The sequence below is a fragment of the Perca flavescens genome, chromosome 4 (genome assembly GCF_004354835.1).
Source record: "Perca flavescens isolate YP-PL-M2 chromosome 4, PFLA_1.0, whole genome shotgun sequence".
Taxonomy (NCBI): Eukaryota; Metazoa; Chordata; class Actinopteri; order Perciformes; family Percidae; genus Perca; species Perca flavescens.
This window is the reverse complement of record NC_041334.1, coordinates 30,665,666-30,693,403: the sequence shown is the minus strand read 5'-3', so window position 1 is coordinate 30,693,403 and position 27,738 is coordinate 30,665,666. Positions and strand designations below refer to the sequence as shown.

The 27,738-nt window shown below is 41.6% G+C and overlaps 2 protein-coding genes and 1 long non-coding RNA gene across 6 annotated transcripts; 1 reads left to right on the top strand and 2 right to left on the bottom strand.

Annotated features, from left to right (window-relative positions):
* Positions 1–311: 311 nt before the first annotated feature.
* LOC114554236 (limbin) lies at positions 312–13,582 on the bottom strand. 4 transcript variants are annotated; one of them, XM_028575933.1, is made up of 23 exons: positions 13,067–13,582; positions 12,612–12,726; positions 12,244–12,425; positions 11,020–11,076; positions 10,687–10,873; positions 10,435–10,535; positions 10,219–10,284; positions 9,947–10,081; positions 9,470–9,609; positions 8,419–8,743; positions 8,067–8,306; positions 7,611–7,786; positions 7,035–7,194; positions 6,726–6,902; positions 5,305–5,615; positions 4,802–4,976; positions 4,146–4,289; positions 3,672–3,899; positions 3,282–3,508; positions 2,819–2,906; positions 2,472–2,647; positions 1,078–1,179; positions 312–838 (listed from the first exon to the last, which is right to left on the bottom strand). In XM_028575933.1, exons 1-23 carry the CDS (start codon positions 13,292–13,294, stop codon positions 412–414), a joined length of 4,167 nt encoding a protein of 1,388 aa, XP_028431734.1. In that variant the 5' UTR covers positions 13,295–13,582; the 3' UTR covers positions 312–411. The 4 variants fall into 4 exon arrangements, with proteins under 4 accessions (XP_028431734.1, XP_028431735.1, XP_028431736.1 ...); XM_028575934.1 differs by having other exon boundaries at positions 12,244–12,386; XM_028575935.1 differs by having other exon boundaries at positions 12,651–12,726.
* Positions 13,583–13,863: 281 nt separating this feature from the next.
* evc (EvC ciliary complex subunit 1) lies at positions 13,864–27,581 on the top strand. The gene is made up of 20 exons (XM_028575686.1): positions 13,864–14,397; positions 14,529–14,630; positions 14,872–14,958; positions 16,192–16,415; positions 16,542–16,626; positions 16,749–16,847; positions 16,978–17,106; positions 17,245–17,406; positions 17,522–17,738; positions 22,093–22,241; positions 22,348–22,446; positions 22,539–22,751; positions 22,940–23,049; positions 23,224–23,425; positions 23,558–23,782; positions 23,898–24,033; positions 24,518–24,620; positions 24,736–24,862; positions 24,969–25,065; positions 27,097–27,581. Exons 1-20 carry the CDS (start codon positions 14,218–14,220, stop codon positions 27,243–27,245), a joined length of 2,895 nt encoding a protein of 964 aa, XP_028431487.1. The 5' UTR covers positions 13,864–14,217; the 3' UTR covers positions 27,246–27,581.
* LOC114554092 (uncharacterized) lies at positions 17,450–20,166 on the bottom strand. The gene is made up of 2 exons (XR_003692388.1): positions 20,126–20,166; positions 17,450–17,732 (listed from the first exon to the last, which is right to left on the bottom strand). It is a non-coding gene; the product is annotated as an uncharacterized LOC114554092 (long non-coding RNA).
* Positions 27,582–27,738: the final 157 nt, after the last annotated feature.

Genomic DNA, 27,738 nt, shown 5'->3' with positions numbered 1-27,738 from the left:
GTAGGGAGGTATACAATCCTCACATCAAACCACAAACACTCAGCAACTTGTCTAATATCTGGAGTTTTGAACATGAATAATAATAATAATAATAATAATAATAATAATAATACTCTTGATATTAATGCAGTATACACCAATACTGCAAGAATGGGTTTTTTAATCTGTTCTCTTCCCCAATAACACATTTCTAAAGTGAAAGCGAGTCTGTATTTGAGTGGATATTTCCCACCACTTAAAAGATTCAAGCCAACACCATTGGAAATAATGGAACTGTTTGTCAACCTCCTTGCAACATACGCCACTGAAAATGTTTTGCTACACACAGCAGACCTATTGGTTTATTTTGGATTCTAATATATATCATAATAAAGTACCATCATCATAAAACCTTGCAAAAGACAATGTCAGTCAGTCTCGAGAAAGGTTTGATGGAGCCACTGAGCCTTTCTTCAGATTGAGAAAGTTCTTTTTCTTCTTTCTTTTCGGAGCACCCACGCTGCCACTTGAATCAGGTGGATCCCGGAACACAAATAACCTCTCTCCGGTAGCGGGGACGCCCAGTACGCTGCTGGCAGAGGCTGGCATCATGTATTCCTCTGCCGTGCTGTGTAATGTTTCATTCACTGTGTCCACAAACCTTCCTTTTGCAGTGTCATTTTGCCGCTCTGTAACTGTGTTTTCTGTCAGGGTTGAGTCATGAATAGGCTGTTGGGCTTTAGTAAAACTGTCCTCCTTTCCTTTCTCTTTAACCAACAGCGGTGCAACATCTCTGGAAACCAGGAGACGGCTTCTGGGGAGCAGTTTTTCCATCAAACTTTGCCTCTTTTCCTGGAGTCTGCGATTTAGAGGACAAAGGAGCTGTTGTTAGTGGGCTCGGAGTGTTAAAGCGCTTATCTCATGCATGTGGTCACTGCAGCCCAGCCATGTTAACTGATGAAAGGCATATTACACATCAAATAAGGATTTGTCTATGAGGTTGGTGATCACTGAACTACGAATTAGTCTTGCAGAAAGCGTAACGTCAGGTCCTTATATAGCAGCCAGTAGCCAGACACAGAAATGTGTTGAACTCACCTCTCTCTTTCCAAAGTGCAGCTTGGCATATTTGGCATATTTTTATGCACCACGTCTTCTCTCAGTTTGACAGAAAGAGGTCTGTTCACCCCGCCGGCACACCTGGTCAAAAGGTCATAAAATATATTATAAAGCTGGTAAGTGCGATACAATCTCTGCAGACAATGATTGGCTTTGATTAAAAAATGGTCAGGGATGCCTGGCTATCTGATACACTGTCATAACTTTTCATTGGTTTAGAGGGAGAGCTTTGTGATCTTTTCCATTAAAGTAAAAGATTAGATATTTAATCCCTTTCTTAGAAGGGTAAATCGGTTTAGGACCATCAAATCAGTAATTAAGTATGGATAATTCTAAATGCAAAATCACACAAGGCTATTTTTCTTTAAGAGAATAAATATGTCAGAATGCCTTCAAAAGTATTTTTCTTTAAAAAAAAAAAAAGAATGAGTTTCATATCCTACTATTGAAATGAAAATATTACAAATTGTTTCAAAGAACAGCTAAACTCTGTTCTGCAAACAAAAAGCAGAAACTTAAGAGCTGAAAAAGAGAAGAAAAACACATGTTTTGCATATTGTTCCATTTTCATTCTCTTGTCCTTTGGCCAGACAGCTCTGGTCCTCATGCATGAGACATGATTCATCAGTAAAGTAATCCAAACTCAGCTGGGGCCAGTCATGAGTGTTCCAGTGTATCAGGAAGAGAGGGGAAATTAAATGATGGGTATAATCATTTATCTCTCCATCTTGGCTCAGGGAAGAAGGACCCTTGTGGAATCATGTACAAACAGTATTTAAATGTGAGAGACGATGCTTGGAGATGAGTTTGTTTCAGCCACGTTTAAACTTGTGTTTTTAATCAGTGGCTTCGGTCAAAAAACTACTTTCTTAAACCACATAACTTGAATCGATGAGACTGTGGCTGCATACTTGGGACAAAAAAGGTTTTCACTATATTCAAATTGTTCTATTCTTTTTTTTCCTTAAAGAAAGGAGGGAAAGACATTAGAAAATGGGGTAAGTATTTAAGCTTTCTGGAAGGCTCCTAACATGGACTAGGAGACAAGTGCATGACACAAGCTTTTGATAGCTTATCCACATTGGTTGGTAACCAAACTCAAAACTTTGTTTGCAAGATGGAAGAGCCAGACAGATTTGGTATGTTGATGTGCAATCGTTCTGCCGCATGGGGCTTATTAGAAGACAAAAAAATACACTACAATTTGAATATATATAGAGATACATGTGTGTTATTGCACTACCAATAACTATCACCTCTCATGAGTCAAACACATTTACCTAATGTGATCCTACACTGTGTAAATTAGATGTGTAAAACTGGATATCTACACAAATGTTTGCCAGTGGACAGATCCAGACCCTGGTTCTTACCCCGAGTGTTCCTGCTCTGCCGGTGATGAAACAGGGTGCTGTTTGGGGCAGAGGGCGTCAGTGATGGAAATGAGTTCGCTTTCAGGCAGGGTGGGGAGGAGGAGACGCAGGGCCTCCAGGAGAACCTCAGCAGATACCTGACTCTGCTTCACCAGCTGAGATGCAAACTCCAAATCCTGAGATGAAGAGCAGGGCACAGGGCCACCTTAAAGTACAGTTTATTCTCTACTTCCTCTGGCATGCACACAGAAGGGAGGACACTCCTGTATTTTTCCATGCCGTTAATATTTTTGTGTTAAATAAAACATTGGGGGAAAAAAAAAAAGTCGTAATAAATAAGTTCAGACCTGGTCACAGTTTGCATAAAGTCTCCTGAGCTCCATTTGCTCTTTTAAATCTTCCATGGCTTGATTGTTGCCAGTCATTTTCTGCCACCTGAAAACACCAGAGTTTCACTGTAAAATGTAACCGTGTCAATCCACAAAATGTCTCACTATTCCCGAGTTAGTCTATAACGGCAACATAAAATGTACGGGATTGTTCCGGTGCCGCCGGAGATTTCCGCCGGATGTCCCTCTCCTTCCGCTTTCTTTGTGTTGGCATTCTTAACTCCGGGAAACATCCTCCGAGCTAGAACCGACAATCAAAATATATTTACCTTTTCTTTTTTAGCGCCACCCAAGACGATTGTGATTGGTTTAAAGAAATGTCAATAAACCAGAGCACGTTTTTCTCCCATCCCGGTATGTTGTGTAGACAGGTCTGGCAATGAGACACTACTCCTGAGTTGACACTGACATGACAGCTCACCTCTCAGCCAACAGTGTGATGACCTGATCCCTCTTGTAGAGTGCCTCCTGGAGGATGGATGTCATCCTGCAATCCTGCTGCAGCTGAAACGGTCTCTCCTCCTCACTCTCCCCCTCACCAGAGTCATCTCTTCGTGTTGGATTGGACCTGACTCTGGGCCGAGACATTTGCAGGCCGTCCAGCTTAGTCCTCTCCTTCTGAAGCTCTTGTTCTGCTTCCTCTAGGCCCTGTGGCGAGAGTCAAATTACACTCTGAGAAAAGCCTATAAGGTTTAATGAGAAACTAATACATTTACACATTTGTTTGAACCTTCTTATATGCCCATGAGCAGCCCTCCAACCATGCAGTGCTACAGCACAGAGGTTAACTTGGGAGTCGAGCATTGCCTACCAAGCAGTGGTTCTGTATACTCTGGGCCACGTCTTGTCTCTCCAGGCTCTTTCTCTCTCTGAGCTGCAGAATGAGCAGGCTGTGCAGAGTGAGCATTGCTCCGCAGGTCTCCAAGACTTTGGTCCTCCTCTCAGCCTTCTGGTAGTGGATGGTAGCCATCTGCATCGCCAGGCTGTCGCCCTGAGATCGCAGACCGTCCTCTCTCTCCCTACGCATCTCCTCCATCACCTGCCGAAATACAAATGGATGTATTCCAGTCATCTCGTATGAACTCAAACCACCTTGGTGTGCAAGCTAGACATTAAACTTTAACACAGACAGTCCTTCACTTGAAGGAGAATGGCTTCTGCTACTGAATGAGCTTAGGGTTTGATATTGTATAGAAGGTAATACACCCTTCATACCCGTTTTGCCTCTCAGTAACTTACTGCACTTTAAAATGATTTATATTAAAAGGTCGTTTTACACCTTTACCTTGTTCATGACGTCGCTCTCCGTCTCCTTCTCCTTCTCAAACAGTTGGATGCTGTCCTCAAGCTTTTTCTGGAAAAGCAGCAGTTCCGACGTGTCTGTTTTCTGTCTTGCCTCGCTGGTTATCCCCTTGGATTGCTTATTTGTCTGCAAAATATCAATATCCATACGTTGGCTGGGAAATGACTCCACGCATGCTGTTATGATGCGATTAAAAATTAAACCAGAATTATTTCTGAATCATAATGTGCACTCATCCAGCGGCCGCACAATTGAGGCTGATCGCAGTGTGGTTTGCACTGGCGGTCGCCATTCTCCATTTCTTACTCATCTGAGAAAATATTAAATGCAATGAAAATATTCCCTATGTTCTTATGTTCATAGTCTAACAATTTCAGTGCAAAAACTACAGGGTACATTATTTTACAATTTGGTTTGGCTCATGTCGTGCACAAGTACTAACACTCATAATTTTTACCTTTCTCATTAGCAATATAGAGTGTTCCACCTGCATTTTCAATCAAATAGATTGGATGCTATGTGACCTTTTGTTAGATACTAAAACTAGCAGTAGCCAAAGTCAGAAATGCTCTAATCCCACACACGCAGGTTTCAAGAACATAACTTTATTCAGTAATGTGTGATGATTGTGTGTTCACCATCTGTTGCTCGCGCTCCTTTCTCCAAGCTGCAAGAGCGGTGTGGAGTTTGGTTCTGGAGATGGCGTGGGGCAGCACCAGGCAGCGGTCCATCACAGACAGGCACTTCTGAAACTCCAGTTTCATCCTGAGCCGGTCATCTTCAGACAGGGTCAACTGGGACGAACACAAACACCTGGGACAGAAGGAGAAAAGGAAGACAGATCAACACACAGGAGTTCCACCATGAGACTTTACATGGCTGTTTGGAGGGTGGAATAACATTATTTCCTGGACGGGGCAATTATTGTTTGTTGGTGTTGTTTTTCAATCCACAAAAGTTCTTGTGGGGAGACAGTCTGGTATCTAATACCGTTTGCTGTAGAGAACACATCTGATGTCCTCAACCTATCCAGATTGTGCTTCATTCTCTGTCTACCTCTCCCAGAAAATCCACAGCAAATAGGAATACACACACTTTGAATCCCCTGAAATGAAACAGCCGGTGTTATTATACCACTGACCTGAAGAAAGCTCTGCATTGCGCCCTGAGCTCTCTCTGCTCCTGCAGCTCTCTCTCAATGGCATCCCGCAGAGCCTCCCTGGTGCAGCTGAGGGTGCGTAAGGCTGCCTTGCCTTCCTGGTGCAACCTTTCCTGGCCCTGCAAGAGAGCGCTCGCTCCTTGTCCCTGGGCTTGTCCTGGTCCTGCCTCAGGTTCCACCTGCAGCACGGAGCGTTGCACCCCTGGAGGCAGAAGGGTTAGCAAGGCCTGGGTTGCAGAAGGCTGGATGGCTTTGACTTCTGTTAAGGCACCCTGGATCATACGCATGGTCACCTACAGAACAGATAGAGGATTAAGACAGAGAGTAAATCAAACTCAATCAAGCTCCGTGGGATTTTGTTGTTGTTGTGATTAACCATTTCTTTTATTTTTTTAACAAAATACCAAACATACAACTCGCAACATGAACAAATCCCCAATCTTCCGTCGTCACCACCACCCACCCAGACAAAAAAAAAAATCAAGAAAAGATCACACAGTAACAATATTCCAGACCATTCAACACAGTAAGTTACAAAATAGATAATAAACCAAATTAACATATTTATAAATGACAACACCATAAGCCCATCATACATGTCTCTCCCCAGCAGAAAGCTTCTTAGGAGCCCTCCAGAAAGCTCAGGAACTTTTACTACCCATTTTCTAGTAAATACATCCAATCTGGCAAACCGTTTATGTGTAACATTTTCTCAAACACCGCCACCCCAGCCATCTCACAAGCCCACTCCTTGATTGACGATACCCCTTCATTCTTCCATCTATCCCCTTAAAACAATCTGTCTGGCTATCATCAAACTAGTCTGGACCCAGCTTCTTATGCTCTGTGGGATGTTTGTGTGTGGGTTTTTATGCATCTTTTAAAAGTGCCCTGCCACACAAAACTGTTTTTACTTGTATTTTTTTTAAATATGTTAGGTCCATATGTGTTTGTGTTATGTTGTGAATGTGAAAATTAACTTCTACCTCCTCTGTCAGCTCTAGCCACTGAAAAGAAATTAGCGGAGAAATCAGGTCAATTCCAAAAGCTGATCAGTCTAACGTGGTGTTGCCTGAGCTCATTACTATTCATTAGCTCTGGGTAAAGGATACTGATAGCCAGGCTCTCATTGGCTAGCTGTTAGCCAATCAGAGTGAAGCAGCTTAGCTCGTTGAATATTAATGAGAACTGGCACAAATCGAGCTGAGTCTTCCTGCAGGCTTTCTATACCACGCTAGAATGGCTTGAAACAAAGTAACCAATGCATTTCTTCCACAAATTTTTTTTACAAAGTCCATGGTAGAACTTCAGACATTACCACAAAGTAATGAAATATGTGTGGCAGGGCACCTTTAAAGTGATTAGGTCATGAATAAGCCTGATGTGTACTGTTAGAGTGGCACCTTGCGAATGTCGGCAGCAGCCTCCTCATCCAGGTTGTTGATGAGCTCTGCTAGCTCCAAACTTTGAGTTGTCAGTAAGTTCTGCCAACAGTGCAGGTGCTGAGCTATATCTATCCTTTCCTCCAGACCCTTGGACAGAGCAGACAGATCCTTCTGTCTCTGTTTGTGGACCCGCAGCTGGAAAGAGCAGGAAGGTGGTATATTAGTTACAGAATGAGATGAACGGCTTTTGTGGTATCAATCAACAATGGATATATAGGATAATGCAGCTGCTGGGAATAAAATCCTAAATGCGCTTGATTTCCTCACCATGTCAGAGATGAGCTCCCGCCTCTTCTTTATCAGTCCACAGCGCATGGCTCTCCTCTCTTGGCTCAGTGCCTCATCCAGTCTCTGCCTCACCATCACCAACTCTTTCTGAGCCTTGTCCTGTAGCTGGTCGATCTGCTCTGCAGGCACAATGCTCCCTCTGGTGGAGAGATGAAAGCATGCCAGGTTAAAACAACTACAGTCGAGCTTACTCAGATTGTGCAAGCTTAGTGCTGCCTATAAGGTTGAACCGACAACAAAGGCCGATATAACGTACATACTGTCTGTAAAATGCCAGGAAAATACTTTCTTTTATAAATAAAAAAATTGTAAAATATTTTGTAATGCAAAATGCACTTTCATTTTCTACAGTGTTTTTGGCAAATCTATAATTTCTGTTATATATATTAGGATCACATAATAGAAGCACTTCAGATTAAATTCTAAAATTGTACATTAATACTGCAATACTGTAGAAGATTACTTGGCCACATGTATAGTGTAGTGTAATAATGCAACTAGATGTGAAATGGTCATCACACGATGCTATCACTGGTAATTACAACAGGCTCCAACCTCCTGATGTGAGTGAACCAGCTGTCCAGATTGCCGGAGGTGCTGGAGAAGCTGTCTGAAATCAGGCTGTTGAGGCTGTGAAGGCTGTGCACCAAGAACTTCCTCTGTGCATGGCGTTCAGCGAGCACATAGCGCTGGTTGGCAAGGACAACATCCAGCACCTCCTCTAGCTGATCCTGGACAGAAAAGAGAAGGAAAGGTCTCAAAATGTATTTTAAATGTTTGCTTCATGTACTGATTACCGCAAATACAGTTAGCTGAGAAGAAGAAGAAAAGAATAAAGCAAATGCATAAATGGCAAACGGTGTTGGCCATGCTTTGTAAGCCATGTTTGTAGACAAAATTGTCTAAATGCTAAAAAGATGTCTGAAGCTCAAATTATACATTCAGAATTATGTCATTTAAATGGTCAACTCTGATGTGTCACAACTTTGAAAGTAAATTCTTGTTGCTCACTTGACAGGCAAAGTAATCGTGCTGAAGACTCTTGGCTGTACTCCTCTCCAACTCGCCCATCCTAGTGGCCTCCTCCAGTTCTTCAGAGAAGATCTTGTGCAACTCCACCCGGCGCCACTCGATGATCTGCCTCTGGACCTTCCCTGAGGCTTCTTCGTGTCGGACCAACAGAATGCGCTGGAGCTGACTCTGGCTCAGCTTGTGCAGCTTCTCCAGGAGGACGCTGCAGTGGAGGAGCTCCTGGTAACATTACAAAATGAGTATTACAGTAGGGATGGTGTGTCATGAAAGCATAAAACTCTCTCTAGGAATGCTACTTCCCTAGCAAATTAAATAAAGGACTTTTGATGACCTGTTGGTCTGCGTGTTGACACAGCAGCTCGGCCTGGGCCTTCTCAGCAGCTTCTCTGCGGTGCTCTGCTTCCATTTCTTCCCGAGTCTCCAGGTTACACCTGCCAGCCAGAGCAGCCATGCGGGCCCCTCGCTCCTCCTTCAGCCGACCCTCCATGCCCAGCATCTGTCCGTGGAGCACACTGAGGAGTCTCTGCTGGGCCTGGGCGCTGCACTGGCCCCGGGAACGCAGGCCACCCAGCAGGGAGGACATCACATCCTTGTAGATCTGAATTCGGGTGGCCTCCAGGTTATTGGTGGCATGCAGCAGTGTGGACATTTCAAGGCTTGCAGGGATAAAATGCAGAGTAAGCAGGGTAAGCCTGTACATTGAGAGTTTTCAATGAGATGAATTATAAAATAAAAAAAAAAAAAGCCAATAATGTCTCCTGGTGGATTTGATTATACTTTAAGACAATAAAAATGTTGAATTCGAACACACCATATTCTGTGATGGAATTAGATGTTATAATGATTAAGGATTTGGGTAAAACAGAGTAAGCAACATAAAGCGCCAGGAGTGAACAAAAAGCATTGATATATATTTGAAGCCAAGTGCATTAATATTAAGTTTTTCATATAACTCAAAATAAATGGACTAGGGGCGGCCTCCAGCTCACCCAGTACGAGCGTTCGCCCCATGTTGGCTGAGTCCTGCAGCAGTGCAGGGTTTGAATCCGACCTGCTGCCCTTTGCTGCGTGTCATCCCCCATCTCTCTCCCCCTTTCATATCCATCCACTTTCAAATAAAAAGGGAAAAAACCCCAAAAAATAATCTTTAAAATAAATAAATAAATAAATAAATGGACTATATTGAATTAAAGGGGAAAACTCCCAATTTCAATTTAATACATGATATTTATGTATATTAATACCTTTTTTCCACAAGCACTGAGTGCGTTCATTGCCAATTTCTTCCACTTGGCAGTTATTTTGATTACTTTTGTGTCATTAAAGGATATCTCTATATATTATCGAGAGATATTAAATTCCATCTTGACTTGTCTACTCACTTCTCCAAAGCCTGGTACATATTCTGGGGATCCTCCAACACCATGGTGTCCACCATCTTGTCTTCAAACGCAGCCTCATCTTTTACGGTCTCGCTCATGTTGCAGTCTGCATACTCTGCGTCCGAATCCCTTCGGTTTCTCTGAAACAAGAAGATATATGCACGCACAGTGTATTAACATATATACCTGAAGTAAATCATAAAACCTAAAACAATGAGCAAAATATACTGACATTAATTTGAGAAAACAGTTCTTTAAAATTACAAAATTAGTTAACAGAAAAGAAAATAGGGTTAAAACATGGTTGGTCAACAAAACTGTCAAATACTATACACAGTTTGGTTGGACACAAATACCAAATTTTCTTTTAACAGAAGTACAAGTATCAACAACATTTTTACAGAATTAACAAACACAAATAAATACCATCTGTAATTAGGTTTTAACTAGAACAAATAACATTGGAATTTGTGATACCCTTTGCTGAAGAAGGTTCAGCCTGGTTCGGAGACCTATCAGGTTCATGGCCAGAAACCCCAGTGACAGCAGCACCAATGTGACAAAGAACCCAGCGACAAATCCAGCAAAATGGACCCCATGGTTAGGATAGATCTAAAATGGGTCGCAGAAACGTCAGACTTCCCATCAAATCAATTTTGTAAACGCTAATTTGAAAACAGTACAAGAGAAAGCATGCAATGCTTGAAGCTGCTGGAGTGTTTCCAGTTAAGTATCGGTCTACAACTTACCCTGTCGGTGGAATTCACCGTCAAGGTTAGATTAGCCGTCAATGGACCAAACATACTGACATCATTCTGTGGAGTCAAGAAAACAATACTCTGGGTAAGAAGAGAGAAATGTTCTTATAGTACTGCAAATACTGAGATGTGAAATGAATAACACTTTAGGGACTGCTTTTCAAGTTTAAAAGACCAGAAATAGGGCAGAAGAAAAAAAAAAAATACCTGTGAGGCGTTAGAGAAGGTAAGAAAAGCCGGAAGGTCCAGGACCTCACTCTTATGTCTCTTTATGTGAGCTGTATAGTTGACAACAACTTGGGATCCAGCTAAAGAAATAAAATCATATGTTATTTATTGTGAAAGCAGTGTGCAGAAAATTTAAATATTTGACATTTTAAAGCTCAAACCAGACATGTTTGGTAGAATCATCTTTAAAAAAAAAAAAAAAAAAAAAAAAAAAAAAAGTCCCAGACATACCAGACAGTGAATCAATGGCAAACGTCTGGTAGCCTCTTTCCACAACCCTGCCTTCAGATTTTAGGGGTACTATTCCAGAGATGGAGTCCCGGATTGCCACCTGAGACAGATTGGTGCTACGCATTGTGCCTTTGTTGTGAATCCGCAGGAAGAAAGTCAGCTGAGGAGGGTCAGTGTCCAGCTTCACCTGGGGGCCACACGAGCAGCAGGAAGAGTATATATATCACTTCATGGTCTTCAACATGTGTGTTTGCAGTTTAAAATTGGTCCAAAATTAAAATTAAATGCGTATAGATAATATGGGCGGTTTTTAAAACAATTGTGTTGATGTACCTGTGCACACTTGCAAAATGTGACCCCAAATGCAGATGAGGGTGCCGCACTCTGAACCTGTAGAAGCATTCAACACACAGTATTAGATTCTTCCAACATGACAATTCTTCTTTAAATCATCTTCTTCTTTGAATCATATCAAGTAATAAGTATGGGAATGGGGTGTAATATGTACAGTGGCTTACATAAGTTTTCACACCCATGCTAAAGTTGATAAAAAGAGGAATAAAAAAAAACATCTTTTGGAAATTGATCTTAATTGCCTTAATTAACTAAATTAGGAAAAATCCAACCTTTAAAAGACACCAATTTTCTTTGTGAATGAATAATGTATCGTAAATAAATAAATGTTCTTCCTTAAAATACAGGGGGCATAAGTCAGTACACCCCCTATGTTAAATTCCCATAGAGGCAAGCAGAGTTTTATTTTTAAAAGGCCAGTAATTTCATGGTTCCTGATAAAGTTCCATTGGCCTTTGGAATTAAAATAGCCCCACATCATCACATACCCTTCACCATATCTAGAGATTGGCATGGTTTTATTTCAGTTAGCCTAATAGCTAGTTTGATTTGCATTGAGAGATGATCTTATGGAAAGTACACCATGATAATCTCTAGGTGGATCCATGAAATAACTGGCCTTTAAAAATAAAAATCTGCCTGCCTCTATGGGAATTTAACATAGGGGTGTGTATACTTATGCCCCCTTAATTTTAAGGAAGAACATCTATTTATTTACGATACATTATTGATTCACAAAAGAAAATTTGTGTCCTTAAAGGTTGTATTTTTCCTAATTTTTTTAATTAAGGCAATAAGATCAATTTCCAAAATATGTTTTTTTATTCCTCTTTTTAGTCAACTTTGGCATGGGTGTGTAAACTTATACAAGCCACTGTATGTATGTGGTAATCCATAAATTATTGGACAGCCAGTACTCAACAGGAATACCTGAGAAGAACTATACCATAGAAGTATAGAAAACCATAGAAAAAAAAATCCTCAAAAAGATTTTGCAACAGTGGAAAGAAATGGCTGATTGACAACTGATATGTCCAGTGCAAAAGTACCAACACATGAAAGTTTGGACAATAAACTAAAAATAAACAATCTCATGAATTACCACGCAGATGAAAAGGTGCATTGCATACAACATGTACACACTCCATGAAAAGTCACTATGTACAACAACTGAAGCGACCAAAACATCTTTTAAAAACACACCTGAGGTATCGCGAGGCCCGGGTTGTATCTGGTGAGCGTGCTTCTGCGGTTCCGGAGGTGCAAGATGTTTGACATGTAGGTAAGTGGCGTATAAAAAGAGTGTCCCCATGGACCAGCAGGAGCCGAAGAAGAAAGGGGGGCCTCTGCAAACAACACCATGCGTCCATTGATTTCCATTGTACCTATCAGGTTACATTTAGGGTGTTTTAACAGCCAGTAACAAAGGCTAAAATTGACAATAAATATATATACTCCATATACGCATTCATACTAAGGTTTTGTATTTAATGGTGAACTACACGTTTTTGTATAATACTATGCATATCATATATTTGCAACATATAACTATTATGGAATTGTATTATTACTGTATTGTTGATGTATAGAATTGAAAAAGAAGAAGAAACCATCCATCCTAAGCAATGTCTGCTCTGCTGATTTCCCACCAGTGTCATGTTGCATTACAGGGATAGTGGAGAGGCTCTGGCAACGGAAAAAGAGGCATTCAGTTTTGCTCATTTAATATGTTACGTGTTTATTAACTAATCTTAAATAGCTTTAATCAAAGGCAGCCTACAGACATGCATAAACACGGTTAACTCGCAAAGCCAATACAATATCTGACCTGATTACATATGACCTGTAAAACAGTGAATTTGGTTGCTAAATAAGACTCAGGGATACAATAAAATAAATATTATCTCTGTACTTTTCAGGATAGGTTGTAGGTTGATGTGATGTGTAGCTGTAAGAACATGTGGTGACTGAGACGCAACATCATCAAACTAGAGATTGGCTGGAAAAAAAAGGATAGGCCACTCACCTCCTGTTTCTCCGAGAAAGGAGGTGGTTGTAGTGTTGTGTAGCATGATGCATCCTGAGCTGTCCCGTTATAACAAGACTGATGTGCATCACTGTACTCCAATAAACGCCGAGTTACACCGTGACACCAATGGGAGTATGAAGGAGGTAGACACAAACACGACACTTGGATATTCAAGATTAATGACCATATCGTGACCCTCTTCGCGGTAGGGTTTACCTGAAGCATTCGTAAGTTTGTGTGCCACTCTCACCAAGGAGAGCCGCTAGCTAACTGGCTGGATATTGCCATTGTTAAAATCCGCGATGAAAACATTTCCACCGCTTTTTCTTGACAAACATTAGCTAATTGTAGCAGCGTTTCTGGCGAACGTGAACATCTTACTTGTATGCAGATATTTCAGGAGAAACTATGGATGCCATTTCAAAGAGTTAACACGAACGAACACAGTCCGTAATCGCCGTTCGTTGCTGCACAACAAAACTATTTCCAAACTTGGGAAAAACGGGCAACTCCTCAAAGAAGCGGAATGAACAAAGTACATAATGTGTTTCCGGTCCCGACTTTCAAAATAAAACAGCATAGCCAGTGGGATGACTGGAACTATGGATTCGTTAAAATATATAGAAATATGCCAAGACACCACAAAAAAGATCATGTTTATTCATATAATTCACCTGCATTTGCGTCAATAATATTATGACGGGGGGCAGTTTTTAAAATGTTCTACCAGAATCTTTTTTTTGTGCTTTAATATTGAAGAAAAATGTCAAAATCTAGCTAGCTAGCTGCCCTGAGCTCTCCTGTCTTGACGCAGCTCGCTTCTCATCTTAAATCTCCGTACACCCATTGGTCCCGAGCACCAATACATGTCGTTTTGGGGGAAAAAAAGTTTTGCTGGAAGAAGTCGTTTCAAATTGTAGGTTGCTTATGTTTCAAAATGTAAAACCTTTTAGAGCGTAAACACATTGAAAATCATATGCGATTATTTTTACAGTCCGTGTTATGTATGCGAGCAAGAAATTAAATCGTAAAGAGTAAGCTGACGTTACTTTCCTCGAGATAAGTTGTTAACGTTAGCTAAAGTAAGATGTTGTCGACAAAATGCTAACATTCATAACGTTAGTTGTCATAACGCAGCGACATGAAAAATGACAGAGCAGTGCCTGTTTGAGGGATGTCGCACTGATGTGTTGGTCAGTTTCTCCGAGTCGCTGCACATCTACACAGGGCTGTTAACAGTGGCTACAGTGTGTGGAGGGCTTTCGGGAATATTAGCTGTTGCTCTTTTGTACGTCTTCTGTCTGAAGCCGTTGCTGTTGACGAGACAAGTAAGTTAAGCAAATAACATGCAACCTCTGTTTCTCCTATCCACTGAGTCTCTTTCTTGACCACATCAACGATACATTATATTAAATCATTGGACGTAACGTTAACATATTCTCGTGTATCGTCCCATTAGGGTTACAATGCAAGGCGGCTGCTTGAACCTGACAACAACCAAAGTGACCGTGTCAGTAACGGCAGAAAGGAGGCTCCAATAAGTGGCACCACACATGACAAAGTATTATTCTCTTACACATCCAAGAAATGTCTGAGACTTATTGTAACTTTACACAGGTGGATGAAATAGTTCCATTACATACTGTATATACTGGTAAATTGATGTAAAATATCTGGAAATGACTTTCAAACATTCATTGTATGGCACAGGATGCCATTCATGCTTCAGTCAGGGTTACCCATTTTTTATGTTTACTAATTAACTTCCCACTAACAGTTTAGTCTGTTTACTCATTGTCCAGGAGAAGAAGCAGCCACCCATGAACAGTGATGTGGCTGCATTTGCATCCAGAGCAAAGGTGGTTTATCCCATCAACCAAAAATACAGAGTAAGTCTATCATAAATATACAGCATATCATTATTATAACATACACCTTCTGCCAGGTACACAAGGTAATAGACTCCTATCCATACAACAAATATAAAGGCTTATATACTTGGCAACTGATTTTATAAGGTATTTTTGTTTTGTTTTTAAGCACAAACAATTGTATAATTTGTAGTTTGACTTTAGACTAAACAGTTTTACATCAACAACAAAAAAAGTTTAGCAAAATGTGTGCTGTTTTAATAGAAGTGGTCACCTAACAGAACAGTAACCGGTTGCAAACCAATTCATGGATGAGTAATGGGGTGCACGATTCAGAAAATGTCACGATTCAATATTGATTTTTTTTTAGGCTCAAGATTCGATTCAAAATTGATTTTCGATTCAAAAACGATTCTCGATTCAAAAAACAATTCATAGTATGTAAATGTAGTTACTTTCTCCATGTGATTGCAGTAGCCCTACAATTTAAATTAAAAGAAACACAGCAAATTAAATGTAGTTTGATATTACTTATATGTCTTCATACAAAAATAAAAACGTTTGCAACTAAAAATTGCAAAGGGGCAAGGTTTGGCCAGCTTTCAAATACATTTAATTCAAGTATGAACTAACCCCCTAACCCTGTTAAATAAAAAGAGGTTTTTGTTCAGAGTTCGGTGGGAATTTAGAGCATTGAAAGAGTGCGTTGGTTGACTGGCATGTTAGGTTGTTGTTCGTCCACGTCTTTAATGTGAGTTCTCAAGTTTGTGGTGTTTCCAAAATACATAACTTTTGCTTTGCAAAGCCTGCATATAGCAAGATTCCTATCAGGTTCCGTCTTCCCCTCGAGGTTATAAAAGCTGAAATGTGCCCAAGCTCTCGCCTTCAATGAAGATGGAGCAGGTTGAATAATTCTTTCTGTGAGGTTTACCATTGTTTGCACCGACTAAACTACTTCTGCTGCACTCGTTCTTCTTTGTGCCCAGGCGTCAGTGTGAATTCGACGCAGCGCCATCTATGGGAATGGCGAGCTAAACTCATTCCAGGACAATAGTATACACGGCATTACAAACGAAAAAAATCAAAAATATGAATCGATTTTGAATCGGTAGAGCTTGAATCACGTTACGAATGTGAATTGATTTTTTTTGCACACCCCTAATGAGTAAGGTATAATATACGTAGTATGTTTCAATCAGTTGGTTTATGATTATACTTCACTTACCTGCAACCTTTCGTTGAATCTGTCAGCCTTTAGCAGACGGAGCGTCCAATCCATCACTGCATGAGCACTCCAAGTTGCCAGCAATGCCTAACGATGAGTCATCCTCCTCCATGGACGGAGAGTCTCTGAGCCAAGAGCAGGACAACGACGACAGCAGTCAGTTTATCTCCTCCTCGGTGGTCCCCAAGAGCCTGCAGAACCAGAGCTTCACCAGGGTCTCTCACTACCCTCGCTCACTGACACAACCAGAGTAGGAACCATTAATCTAACAGTAATCTCTAAATGACATAACCATAACCATGCACCTTAACCTTAAAGCAAGTATGCACCAACCTGAGTTTGCTGGATTTGATGATGCTCTTTGTTATCTCTGCAGTTTTGGGGGCAGGATCAGCCTTTACTGTTTGGCCCTGCAGGATATACAACAACATTGCTCCCAGCTTCAGGAAGAAAAATGTCTGGTGAGTTTTTGTCATTTTTCTTTAATTAATACAGTTATGAAATAGTTATCAAGTATATTTCTTAAATTGCAAAACGAAATTGTTGTATTCTTTTTTTTTTTATTACTTTTATCCTGCTATAGATGTTTCTTCAAATGGTGAAAATAATATTCAGCTGTCATTTTCCAAAAGACAAAAATGCTGCTGACTTCTCCAAAAATATTCTTCAAATGCAAGAAAAGGTAGATCCAGATCAGATGTCTATTACACATACATACATACATATATACATACATAGATTTTTAGATTCTTTATTGACTGTGCATAGAAACACTGACATAGAAAAATATATGTTGTTATCCGTCATTTCAGGAACTGAATGAGCTGAAGAAACAGTTGCCAACAAGCCACACTGCCAGGGAGAAAAATGATGACGCTCCCTGTACTCTGGAAGAAATAGAGAGAGCCCAAAAAGATTTTCTTGAACGTGGCCTTCAAGTGGTAAAAGCGAAAAGAAAACCTCATAGAGCAAATTATTTAAAAATTACACTAATACTAATAATATACTAAGTCTATTAGACCACCTTTATTTACTCTGACAGTTCTGAAGGGAAAACTAATGTCCATGTCTCTTCACAGTCCAGACGTTTCAGCAAACAGGTGGAGGACTTGTGCCAGCATCTGCTGAAGAAGCCCAGCATTTTCTCTCCAGATGAAGCCCAGGGTGTGATTCTCTCTCTCATCCAGACTCTTCTGTTAGTAGAGAACCATCTGATGAACACACAAGAAGCTGATCTTAAGGTAAAGCAATGCTAGGTATTGGTTTGCAGACCATTCATCTTGATTCTCATCCCTTGTGTCATTGTGTGAGGAACTGAAAATGCCAAAGGAAAATGTATTTTCCACTTCTTGTTAGAGGATCCAGCAAAAGTTGTTGTGGTGGGAGGAGCTGACGGGGCTTCTCCAATCCCAACCTGCCTTGCTAAGGCTGGAAGTGTCTCTGAGGCAGGGCTTGATAGCAACAACACTGGAGCAGCTGACGAGCGATGACGTCTTGACCTTTACCCACATGGAAAAGATACTTTCAGAGGTCCAGGCAACTCTGACCGAAGGCCTTCAACAGTGCACTGAGGGTAAGACACGTGAAGGGAAAATCAGTTCAGTTTCATCTAAGGAAACTCACTGCTGTCAATGTACTATCAGGTGAAAAGACAAAGGGCATTTAATAGTAAGCATTTTGTGGGTAAAGCAAGGTGACTGCAAAAGTAAAAAAATGAATGTAGCATGTGTGTAATTTTGTCACATACTGCACTAGTTTCTGGTGGCAGGTAGTAGTGGACAGTGTATAGCCTACTTTTCACATTTAAATGACGTACTCTTTCAAAATAGACTATTTTCTAGGAATCCTCTTTAGCTCCTCAAATAAGGTCAGGTTCTTTTAGGACAGCAAAAAATATATTTTGCACTCTTACTGCACCCCACTCTCATGCAATTCGAAATTCATGCAAAATCTTTTAGTATAACACTTGTCAAAGATTGTTGCTGTTGATCTATTGTGTAATAAAAAAACATGCTATTAATGCTTAGATAAACAAGTGTTTACATTAGTTAGGCAAGGTCCTTTATCTTCTGGGCTTATTTTACTTGTCTTTATCTTCTGGACTTATTTTACAATACAGTAGATTACTCTTATGGGCAGCTTGCCTCTCCAAGTACAAATGGTGAGTGATAGTGAAAAGATATTTTGAACTATGTAACTGTTTAAAACAGTAATAAAGACAATATTTTAATGCTTGTCCCTCAAAATTAAAGACACAGGGGTTCTTTCTAGACAACAGCGTTCAACCACCTTATAGGAAAAATCATCCATTATTGAACGTCATATAGGTTTTTCCACTGTCAGTAGCCTTGTTAGACCATATAGCAATGCAGCCACTGTTGTAAAGTGAGGTGCAGGGTAACTCAGTGACTGCCTCTGGAAACGGACGAATCCCGACGAAGCTAATAGTTGACGTCAACTCGGTGGCTGTACCTTAATTGGCTCTGGTCTGCCCCAAAATTTACATAGCTACAGACCACTGGTCTGAGACCATCTGGTTTTCTGAATGTACGTCGCGCAGATCTACAGACACACTAGTTTAGCTGCGAGCTTTGCACTTCCAGGGGAATTACAGAAGAGAAAGTTTGGAAGTTTTTCAAGGATATTGAAAATGAACCACGGTTGTAAATGCAGTGTTCCAGGCTGTACAGGGAATGCTGACACTTTTCACATTTCATCGCGGGCTGCCGCCGGTTGTGGTGGTCCAGGTAAGCGGTAGTTAGTGGTTCAGTTACCCCAGAAAACGTGACTATGCGCTGGGCACAGAGCACCATGCTGCCGGTCATGGAGCTCCGTCAGGTCAGCGGTAGTTGGTGGTCTAGTTACCGGGTAACTGCGAGTGTGGCAGGCATGTTCCCTGATATTAATAAATTATGTTTTCATTTATATTGCAATGTAAATAATACATTTAACCAGTAGCGGAGTGGCAATCGGGAGAGTTATGACTTTTCCCATTGCAAGGTAGTGTTTGCGAGGGCCGGTCTGATAATAGTTGTACACTCGCCTAAAGGATTATTAGGAACACCCTACTAATACCGTGTTTGACCCCCTTTCGCCTTCAGAACTGCCTTAATTCTTCGTGGCATTGATTCAACAAGGTGCTGGAAGCATTCTTTAGAAATGTTGGCCCATATTAATAGGATAGCATCTTGCAGTTGATGGAGATTAGTGGGATGCACATCCAGGGCACGAAACTCCCGTTCCACCACATCCCAAAGATGTTCTACTGGGTTGAGATCTGGTGACTGTGGGGGCCATTTTAGTACAGTGAACTCATTGTCATCTTCAAGAAACCGATTTGAAATGATTTGAGCTTTGTGACATGGTGCATTATCCTGCTGGAAGTAGCCATCAGAGGATGGGTACATGGTGGTCATAAAAGGATGGACATGGTCAGAAACAATGCTCAGGTAGGCTGTGGCATTTAAACAATGCCCAATTGGGGCCAAAGGGATCCATGTTCTCATTCTGTTTACGCCAAATTCTGACTCTACCATCTGAATGTCTCAACAGAAATCAAGACTCCTCAGACCAGGCAACATTTTTACAGTTTTCAACTGTCCAATTCTTGTGCGCTCATGCAAATTGTAGCCTCATTTTCCTATTTTTAGTGGAGATGAGCAGTACCCGGTGGGGTCTTCTGCTGGTGTAGCCCATCCGCCTCAAGGTTGTTCGTGTTGTGGCTTCACAAATGCTTTGCTGCATACCTCTATTGTAAGGAGTGGTTATTTGAGTCAAAGTTGATCTTCTATCAGCTCGAATCACTCGGCCCATTCTCCTCTGACCTCTAGCATCAACAATGCATTTTCGCCCCCCCAGGACTGCAGCATACTGGATGTTTTTCCTTCCATTCTTTGTAAACCCTAGAAATGGTTGTGTGAGAAAATCCCAGTAACTGAGCAGATTGTGAAATACTCTTACCAGCCCGTCTGGCACCAACAACCATGCCACGCTCAAAGTTGCTTAGATCGCCTTTCTTTCCCATTCTGACATTCGATTTGGAGTTCAGAATTGTCTCGGGCCTGGACCACACCCCTAAATGCATTGAAGCAGCTGCCGTGTGATTGGTTGATTAGATAATTGCATTAACAAGAAATCTTACAGGTGTTCCTAATAATCCTTTAGGTGAGTGTACATTGCAAGTTCTTAGCAACACCATCCGGCGGCCTGGTGTGCAGCCTCTGCTCAGCCCGTATGGTGGGCCGCAGCAGCGGCCAGGCCGCTACCTGAACCATGGTCGTAAACGCAGTGTTCCAGGCTGTACAACGGAATACTGGCCCATGTGTGTACATGTACACACAGAGAAAAGTTTTTAGAACTTAATTAAGGAGTAGATATTGGACAATGGAGCGGGAGTTGTGGATCTAACGCAGCGGCACAGAGGACTTGCAATGGGCGGTGTGCTGCTGGAGCTGCTGCTGCTGTTGTGCTGCTCTCTGTCTGTGTGCCTGTGGGCTTCACTCTGAAGAGACACTGAACTAGCTACAGCGCGAGTTGTGATTCCTTGTCTGGAAGTGGAGGTTTTTTATGTCCTAAGGGTAACGTTACAACAACACTAGTTGTAATGAAAGTGTTGAAACTTTGCGTGAGTGTGTGTGTGTGTGTGTGTGTGTGTGTGCGCGACACACTGGAGGATGACTAAACTGTAACTAAACTGTGTCACTGGTGCTTTGTACAGTAACATTAGTTGATGAGTTTATGTATCAGAGCAGAAATGAAGTTAGAAGCCAGCCGGGAATATTTTCTCGGGCCTCGGCTGCTCCAGCCATTCCTGCTCCGACGTTTGGAAGTCTATCGGTAACGTTAACAGACAGTGTGTGAGTCTAATGATGGAAAGCAGAAAAGGGAAAGGTGGCGCTGAGTAGGTCAGACTCAAAAGGAAAAGAAGGTATTGTGTTGCTGTGTCAGTGTGTTGTTCATTCCCCTCCTACTAAGAGCCACTAAATGGCTAGGTTAACAGTTAAAGTTTCTCAGAGTTTACGAGGTGCAATTGAATGCACCACGAGTTTATTGAGGGGCACCTGAATTCACCATGATGTCCCGTCAGAGCCATACGTTTGACTGTACATAAGGCTGCTTACTGAGGGTTGCTGATTTACACTGTGTAGCACATAGGAAGTTACAGACTGATGTAGATCTAGAGGCAGGTTTACGAAAGTGTGTACATAAAAAAAGCTCATCAAACCCGGTCTCATCAAATGCATTAAAATCACAGATTAATGTAACCGTATATCAGTCCCTCCAGAAAAACGCGATTATGCGATCGCATAATTCAATGCATAATCAGCCAAAGTCCGCATATTTATGCAGGGGCTGCATTTTTTCAAATACTCCGCACTTTCGCCGCATAAATTGCCGGTTTCCGCGAAAAATATATAAATAATAAAAAATATAATTTTCGTTGCAAAAAAAAAGTCACATATATCTTAGCAGAAAGTTGAAAAATGTTGCGTTTACTTCACACAAGAGCAGCCATTTTCCCTTGTTGCCATGGGAACGTTATGAAGTGACGTAATTAAGCAACGTGAACATCATCGAAAAGCATGGGGGAATCACTTTTTTTTCTCTTCTTCATCAAACCGCAGTTTTTGGAAATTCCCTGAATATTTGCAAATTCCCGCAATTTCATCGCATAAATATCCCACATATTCCATCGCATTTTTTAAGGAAACGTGCCGTGTAATCAAGGATTTTTTCCCGCAACAATCACAAAAAAACTCCTGGTATATACAATTTATTCTTTAAAGAGTTGGTGTTTAGTTCATTTTGAATATATTGTCACTCATATACTAATTTATTACAAGAACAATTCATATTAATGAACATTTATACCATCAACTAGTCCAGCTCATCCCAAAGTTGATTCGATTCGATTGATTGTGTTGCAGAGTGTACAAGGAAGACGAAGGAGCTGGTGAATGACAAGTGCAGCAGAATGGAGTCCAAGAAGAAGAAGCTTTTGAGGAGCCAAACCAAGGAGAAGAGCTCCGCCCTGGAACTGAGACAGCCTCACGGTGACCTACAGCAGCTCACCAAGGTAAAAACATGTTGCTTCCCTTACCTCAATATGTAGATCTGGGATTACTCTTGTATAATAACTAGTCCATTGGTATCTAAATGCCGAGCTGTAACCTTTCCTGCAGGTGTACCAGGAGCTGCTGATGAAACACAGGCAACAGATTTCTGACTCGGAGCAGCAGCAGGACAACAGGGTGGCTGAAGCCCTCTGTGACCATTGGAAGGTAAAAGAAATCAAATACTTCTTTTGTATTTTTGTGTATACTTGTGCGAGTGTATTTTTCCATTATTCTTATGTACGTTATTGTATCGTCAGAAACTCCGTGCCTCCTGGTCAAAGAGGCTTGGAGAGCTGGCCAAGGACATTTTCCTCACCGCTGTCCCTGCCCAGTCAAAGGTCTCTGCTGAGCGCTGCGAGAATCTGTGGTTGGATCTGGAGCAGGAGCTGGTTGCACGGCTGCAGCAGGCAGAGTGCACTACCAAGGTGCAACTGGAGGCCATGAGGGCTCAGCTGGATAAAGATGGACAGGTAGACATCATCTGGTGGATCAGATACATACAGCCTCTCCATCAGTGCTTGGCACGTTGATTCTTTCATCAACCAGTGTTTCATGTTCATTTTTAAACTGTCTCTGTCTCTTAAATCGTAAGTACATGAGATATTTCCAAGAGTTTAATTATACTAAAGGCTTTCTAACTGAGCCTCTTTTTCTGTAGCTGTGGAGTGAGGAGATGGCTCTGGTGCAGGCCTGTCTCAAACATCTGAGCGAACAACAGATGACAATCCTGCGAGCCATGTTGGCCAGACAGAGCTACACACTCAACAGGTACGATTGGAAGACCTCTGTCAAAAAGGATTTACGCCATGAAAGATTACCTGATGTAAACAAAAATGAAATCTGCACTAACGCAGCTTTCCTCTATCCACTTATGGCCTCCACAGTATCAAAATCGATGTTTGCGAGTTACTTGGAAATAATGCAATACGATCTTCTTCTCAGCAACGTGGGGAGGTTGATAGAGAAGAAACATGAGCACCTGTTGGTGGCGGTGCAGAGGTACTTTGTGGTCAGGCACTTCTGTTTGCACATGCTGAAGGAAATGAGGATGTCCAAGCTGAAAGCACTCTCTCAGACTGATTTTAGGGCTGTGCTAATGGAAGATCCCAGTAAAAGCCAGTCCTGTGTCAATACAGCTCTCAAGGTGGGATAAATGTATTCTTTTGTATTAAAGCACCTCCGAAACCGCAAAATACATTATGTCTCCTCCTATTCAGTTATCTAACGTAATAGCTCAAGTTCACAGCAGATTGTTGTTGTCCCATATCAATCACAGAATAGCAGTGCCAGCCTAGCAGAGAGGCATCTGGGTCCAGAGAGTCAGCTGGTGGGCCACAGCTTCCAGCAGGAGTTTCTGTCTGAACTGGAAACAGGGACGGAGCTTCTTCAGAGCAATGCACAGCTGGTGTTGGGCAACGCCCTCAGCCACGCCATCCAACAGATGATGGAGACCCCACCCACTGAACCGCAGACCTCTCCCAAACAGGACGATGGCTTGAAGGTAGGGTTTGGGTTATGAATTGGAATCCACTTTCTTTGGCATGTTGCTTTAGGTATGTTTGCTAAGCACATTAGAGTAAAAAAAAAACATTGTTTCTCATTTACATCTCATTTAGCACTACCTGACAGAGGCTGCCTCGGAGAGTGTGTATGTGACCAAAGATTCTCTCACTGCACTGGTCCAAAGCTACTATTCCCACCTACAGGACATCATCGAGAAATTACAGCAGGATCAGTCAAACATAAACCACGGTGAGATGACAATCACAACACACATGCACAAGTCCACATCTGTATAAACGCTGATTTAGATGCTGAAACTGCTGCGCCCTTACTCCTTATCTAGACCAAATATATGTAATAGATGCTACATTTACAGTATTTCATTAGGTCATAGGGAAAACTAGCCTAGAAATCTAGATGCACCCTAGCGGCAGCAAAATTATTTTCTTCGTTGACGTTGAAAGACAACCGTTTATCCCGCCCCTCGGATTGAGCCCCGTCAACGGTGAGTTCCCAGACCCAACATCTTGATGTGGGTCTGGCTTGTCAGGCTAAGGGAAAACATATGCAATAGTACAATGGTTACCAGGATTGTGTTAGACTTGTTATCTTATCTAAAGTAGACAATAGTAGATACCGTTTTAAGTAGAAACAAATCTACTCTGTGTTAATTTATTTATTACATTTATTTTATTATTTTATTTAATGAATGTATTTAATACTGTTCCTTCAGAGGTGAATGAGAACCATGAGAGGAGCAGTCAGCTGAACAGATCCTTGCTGAGGGAGCTGGTGAACTGGGGCAAAAAACCCAACTCTGCGGAGTTTCAACAGAGGTGCAACAACCGTTCACCACAATACCCCTTCTGCACCACACCCTTTGTCTGCACCACACCCTTTGGCCAGTCTTAAATACATGTAATAATGTAATAATGTTTTCTTGTGTGTCAGGGTTGAACTCCACAAAAGGAGGGTGTTGGAGCAGTGTGATCTGGACCAGGAAACGATATATGAGGAACTGAGGCGGAAGAAAGTAGGCCAGGATCAGAACATGGAAAGTATCAAAGCCCAGCTGCTGGTTAGTATGTTTCACGTCTTCTGTACTTCCTTTTTCTGACTAAAGGTATGTAACTTGATTAAAAAATAAAAATAAAATGTAAGCAATGTTTTTTTGTGTCCATTAGGAGGCAGAAGAAAGCTTCATAACTGAGCTGGCAGCCTTGGCCCGGGTCTCTCTCCACAGCCCAGACCCAGAACCCAGCGGTGAGGAGGACAACACTGGTAAGCACTTTTCTTTTCTTTTTTTTTAAAGGGGTGATAGAATGATTATATAGGGTATTTTACATTGTTCCTTAAGGTCTCCTAATGGGGTGTGTAACATTGGTTGGGCTGAAAATTGCCCGAATGCTATTTTATTAGGCCCTTAACTACCCTGTGAATATGGCTCTATTTGGAACAAGAGCTTTTCTTCCAAATATGGTATGCTCATGAATATTCAGAATGAGCTACATGCTGATTGGTTTGAGCAAACTACATAGAAACACATGGGATACTCGACAGCAGGTCTCATTGCAAAGTTATACATTGTTTGTCGGGCTATTACGTTATTAAATTCACTTCTGAGACTTTTTTAAGCAAGAAATCAACTATATAAAGCTCAAATATGGGCAGTTTTACGATAATTGATGGCTTATTGCAAATTTGGTAGGACTGTGTGTCGGAGTTCAGCTGCCGGTGCTGCCTGTGTTGCTGCCTCGCTGCACGGCCTGCCTTCCTTTACACACCCCGGCCTGCTCTGAGCTTGATTGAGCTCCGTTACGGCTTGCAGCCCACAGCACTCGATACCCGCGCAAAGTCACCGTTTTGGGGTTAATGGACCAAACGCTGGTGCTCTGACAGAGCTCCAGGGCCTGCAGCTCCCCTCTTCCTTCTAGCTAAATGGCCCGTGTGTGAGTGTGATAGCGCGGTCAGCGAGCTTGTTACACCAGCAATCTCTTACAACAGTTCCAGTTAATCTTGGCTGGCTGTCAGCATAACTAGCTATATTTACAGTTTGAATTTTGTCACGCCACTTATACAACATCTCCCTAAATGTCTTATAAAGCTAACAACGGTGTCCGATTTCAAATTAATGAATTTTTGTGAACGGTGGGGGTTTTGTTAGCTATGACTGTCCCTTCAATCCTAGCTATGTGTAGCTAGCTACAAATCACAGATAGTTAGCTTAATTTTTGGCGTAATTTCTGTATATTTACAGTTTGAATTTCATCACGCCACTTATACAACATCTCCCTAAATGTCTTATAAAGCTAACAACGGTGTCCGATTTCAAGTTAATGAATATTTGTGAATTTCAGAGGAATTCTAGGAGGAGCTAGCTCTCATTGATAGAGCTACATCCAGCCGCAGGCTCTATCAATGAGACTCGCGGACAAGCAGCGTTTATTTCCCCAATCGTTTGTTTAAATAACTCAACACATTATAATTACACACATTAAAAGATTAACTGGAACCTGTAGTAACAGATTGCTGGCGTAACAAGCTCGCTGACCGTGCTCTCACTCACACACACCGGGCATTTAGCTAGCAGGAAGAGGGGAGCTGCAGGCCCTGGAGCTCTGTCAGAGCACCAGCGTTTAGTAGTCCATTATCCAAAAAACGTTGACTTTGCGCGGGTATGGAGTGCTGTGGGCTGCCAGTCGTGACGGAGCTCTAAGTACCTCAGAGCAGGCCGGGGTCTGTGAAGGAAGGCAGGTCGGGCGGCGAGGCAGCAACACAGGCAGCACCGGCAGCTGAATTCCGACACACAGTTGGACAAAATTTGCAATTAGCCATCCATTTTCATAAAATGTCCCATATTTGAGCCTTACATAGTTGATTTCTCGCATAAAAAAGTTTCAGAAGTGAATTTTGTAATGGAATAGCAGAGATCTGCGCGACCTAGATTCAGAAGACTACCTGATTTCAGGTCAGTTGTGTAGCCTATGTAAATGTTGGGGCGTGACCGTTCTCTTAATACACCCATGGGCTGACAAAGGCTCCGGTTTTTGGGAGGTTGACGTCAACTTCGAGCTTTGTTGGGATTCGCCCGTTTTCAGCGGCAGTTTCAAAATATTTAATTTTCATAGTAAAGGGGTATCAGTGGGACTTTGAGCTTCTATGTATGTCCTATTTACCCACCAAACTGTTGTTATTCAACAATGACAGGGTAAAATCGGTTTTGCATTCTATCACCCCTTTAAGCTCTGATAGGAAATCTATGTATTCGCCACTCCTCTGTCTCTGTCCTTCATTGTGTCATATTTTCAACAGGTAATGAGAGTGCTACTATATTGGACCTGTTGTCCCTGAACCCAGCATTAGATCCAGCCTTGAATCCTTCACTGACCCCAACGATTGTAACTCCAGTGGTGAAATCAAAACCAAAGAAGAAAAGAGAACGAGAATCTCATCTCAGCTGAAATCTTAACACAGTACTGTTCACATATTCATGCAGTCATGTCCTGTAAAAAGTTTACTCTCATTATAGTTGGTGCATCAGGAAGTAATGCCACTACTGGTCTGCTGGTACCAATTTTGTTAGGAAGGTACCTCAGCTTTGTTTGCATTAAGCCAGAGGGATCTGTCCTAATTTATGTATAAGTGGACTGTCTAGTCTAATTTAAAATTTTCTAGAAGTGTGCTTGAATTAGGTTACTGAAATGTTGCAATGGTGACAAAAACAATGTATTTTTCTCAATTAGTCGGTATTTTTGTAAATTCCATGTATCAAAAATCCAATAAAATAACAAAGCAGATTTTCTTTTGAATGCATTATTCAACTTTTGTACTTTTTTCACCTGGTATACAGAAGTACCATGCTACAGGCCTGACAGTTATATATTATCATCCTATACCTACACATACCACGGCTCACTCACTGCATTGATTTCCAGTGATTCTTGAGTACATGGG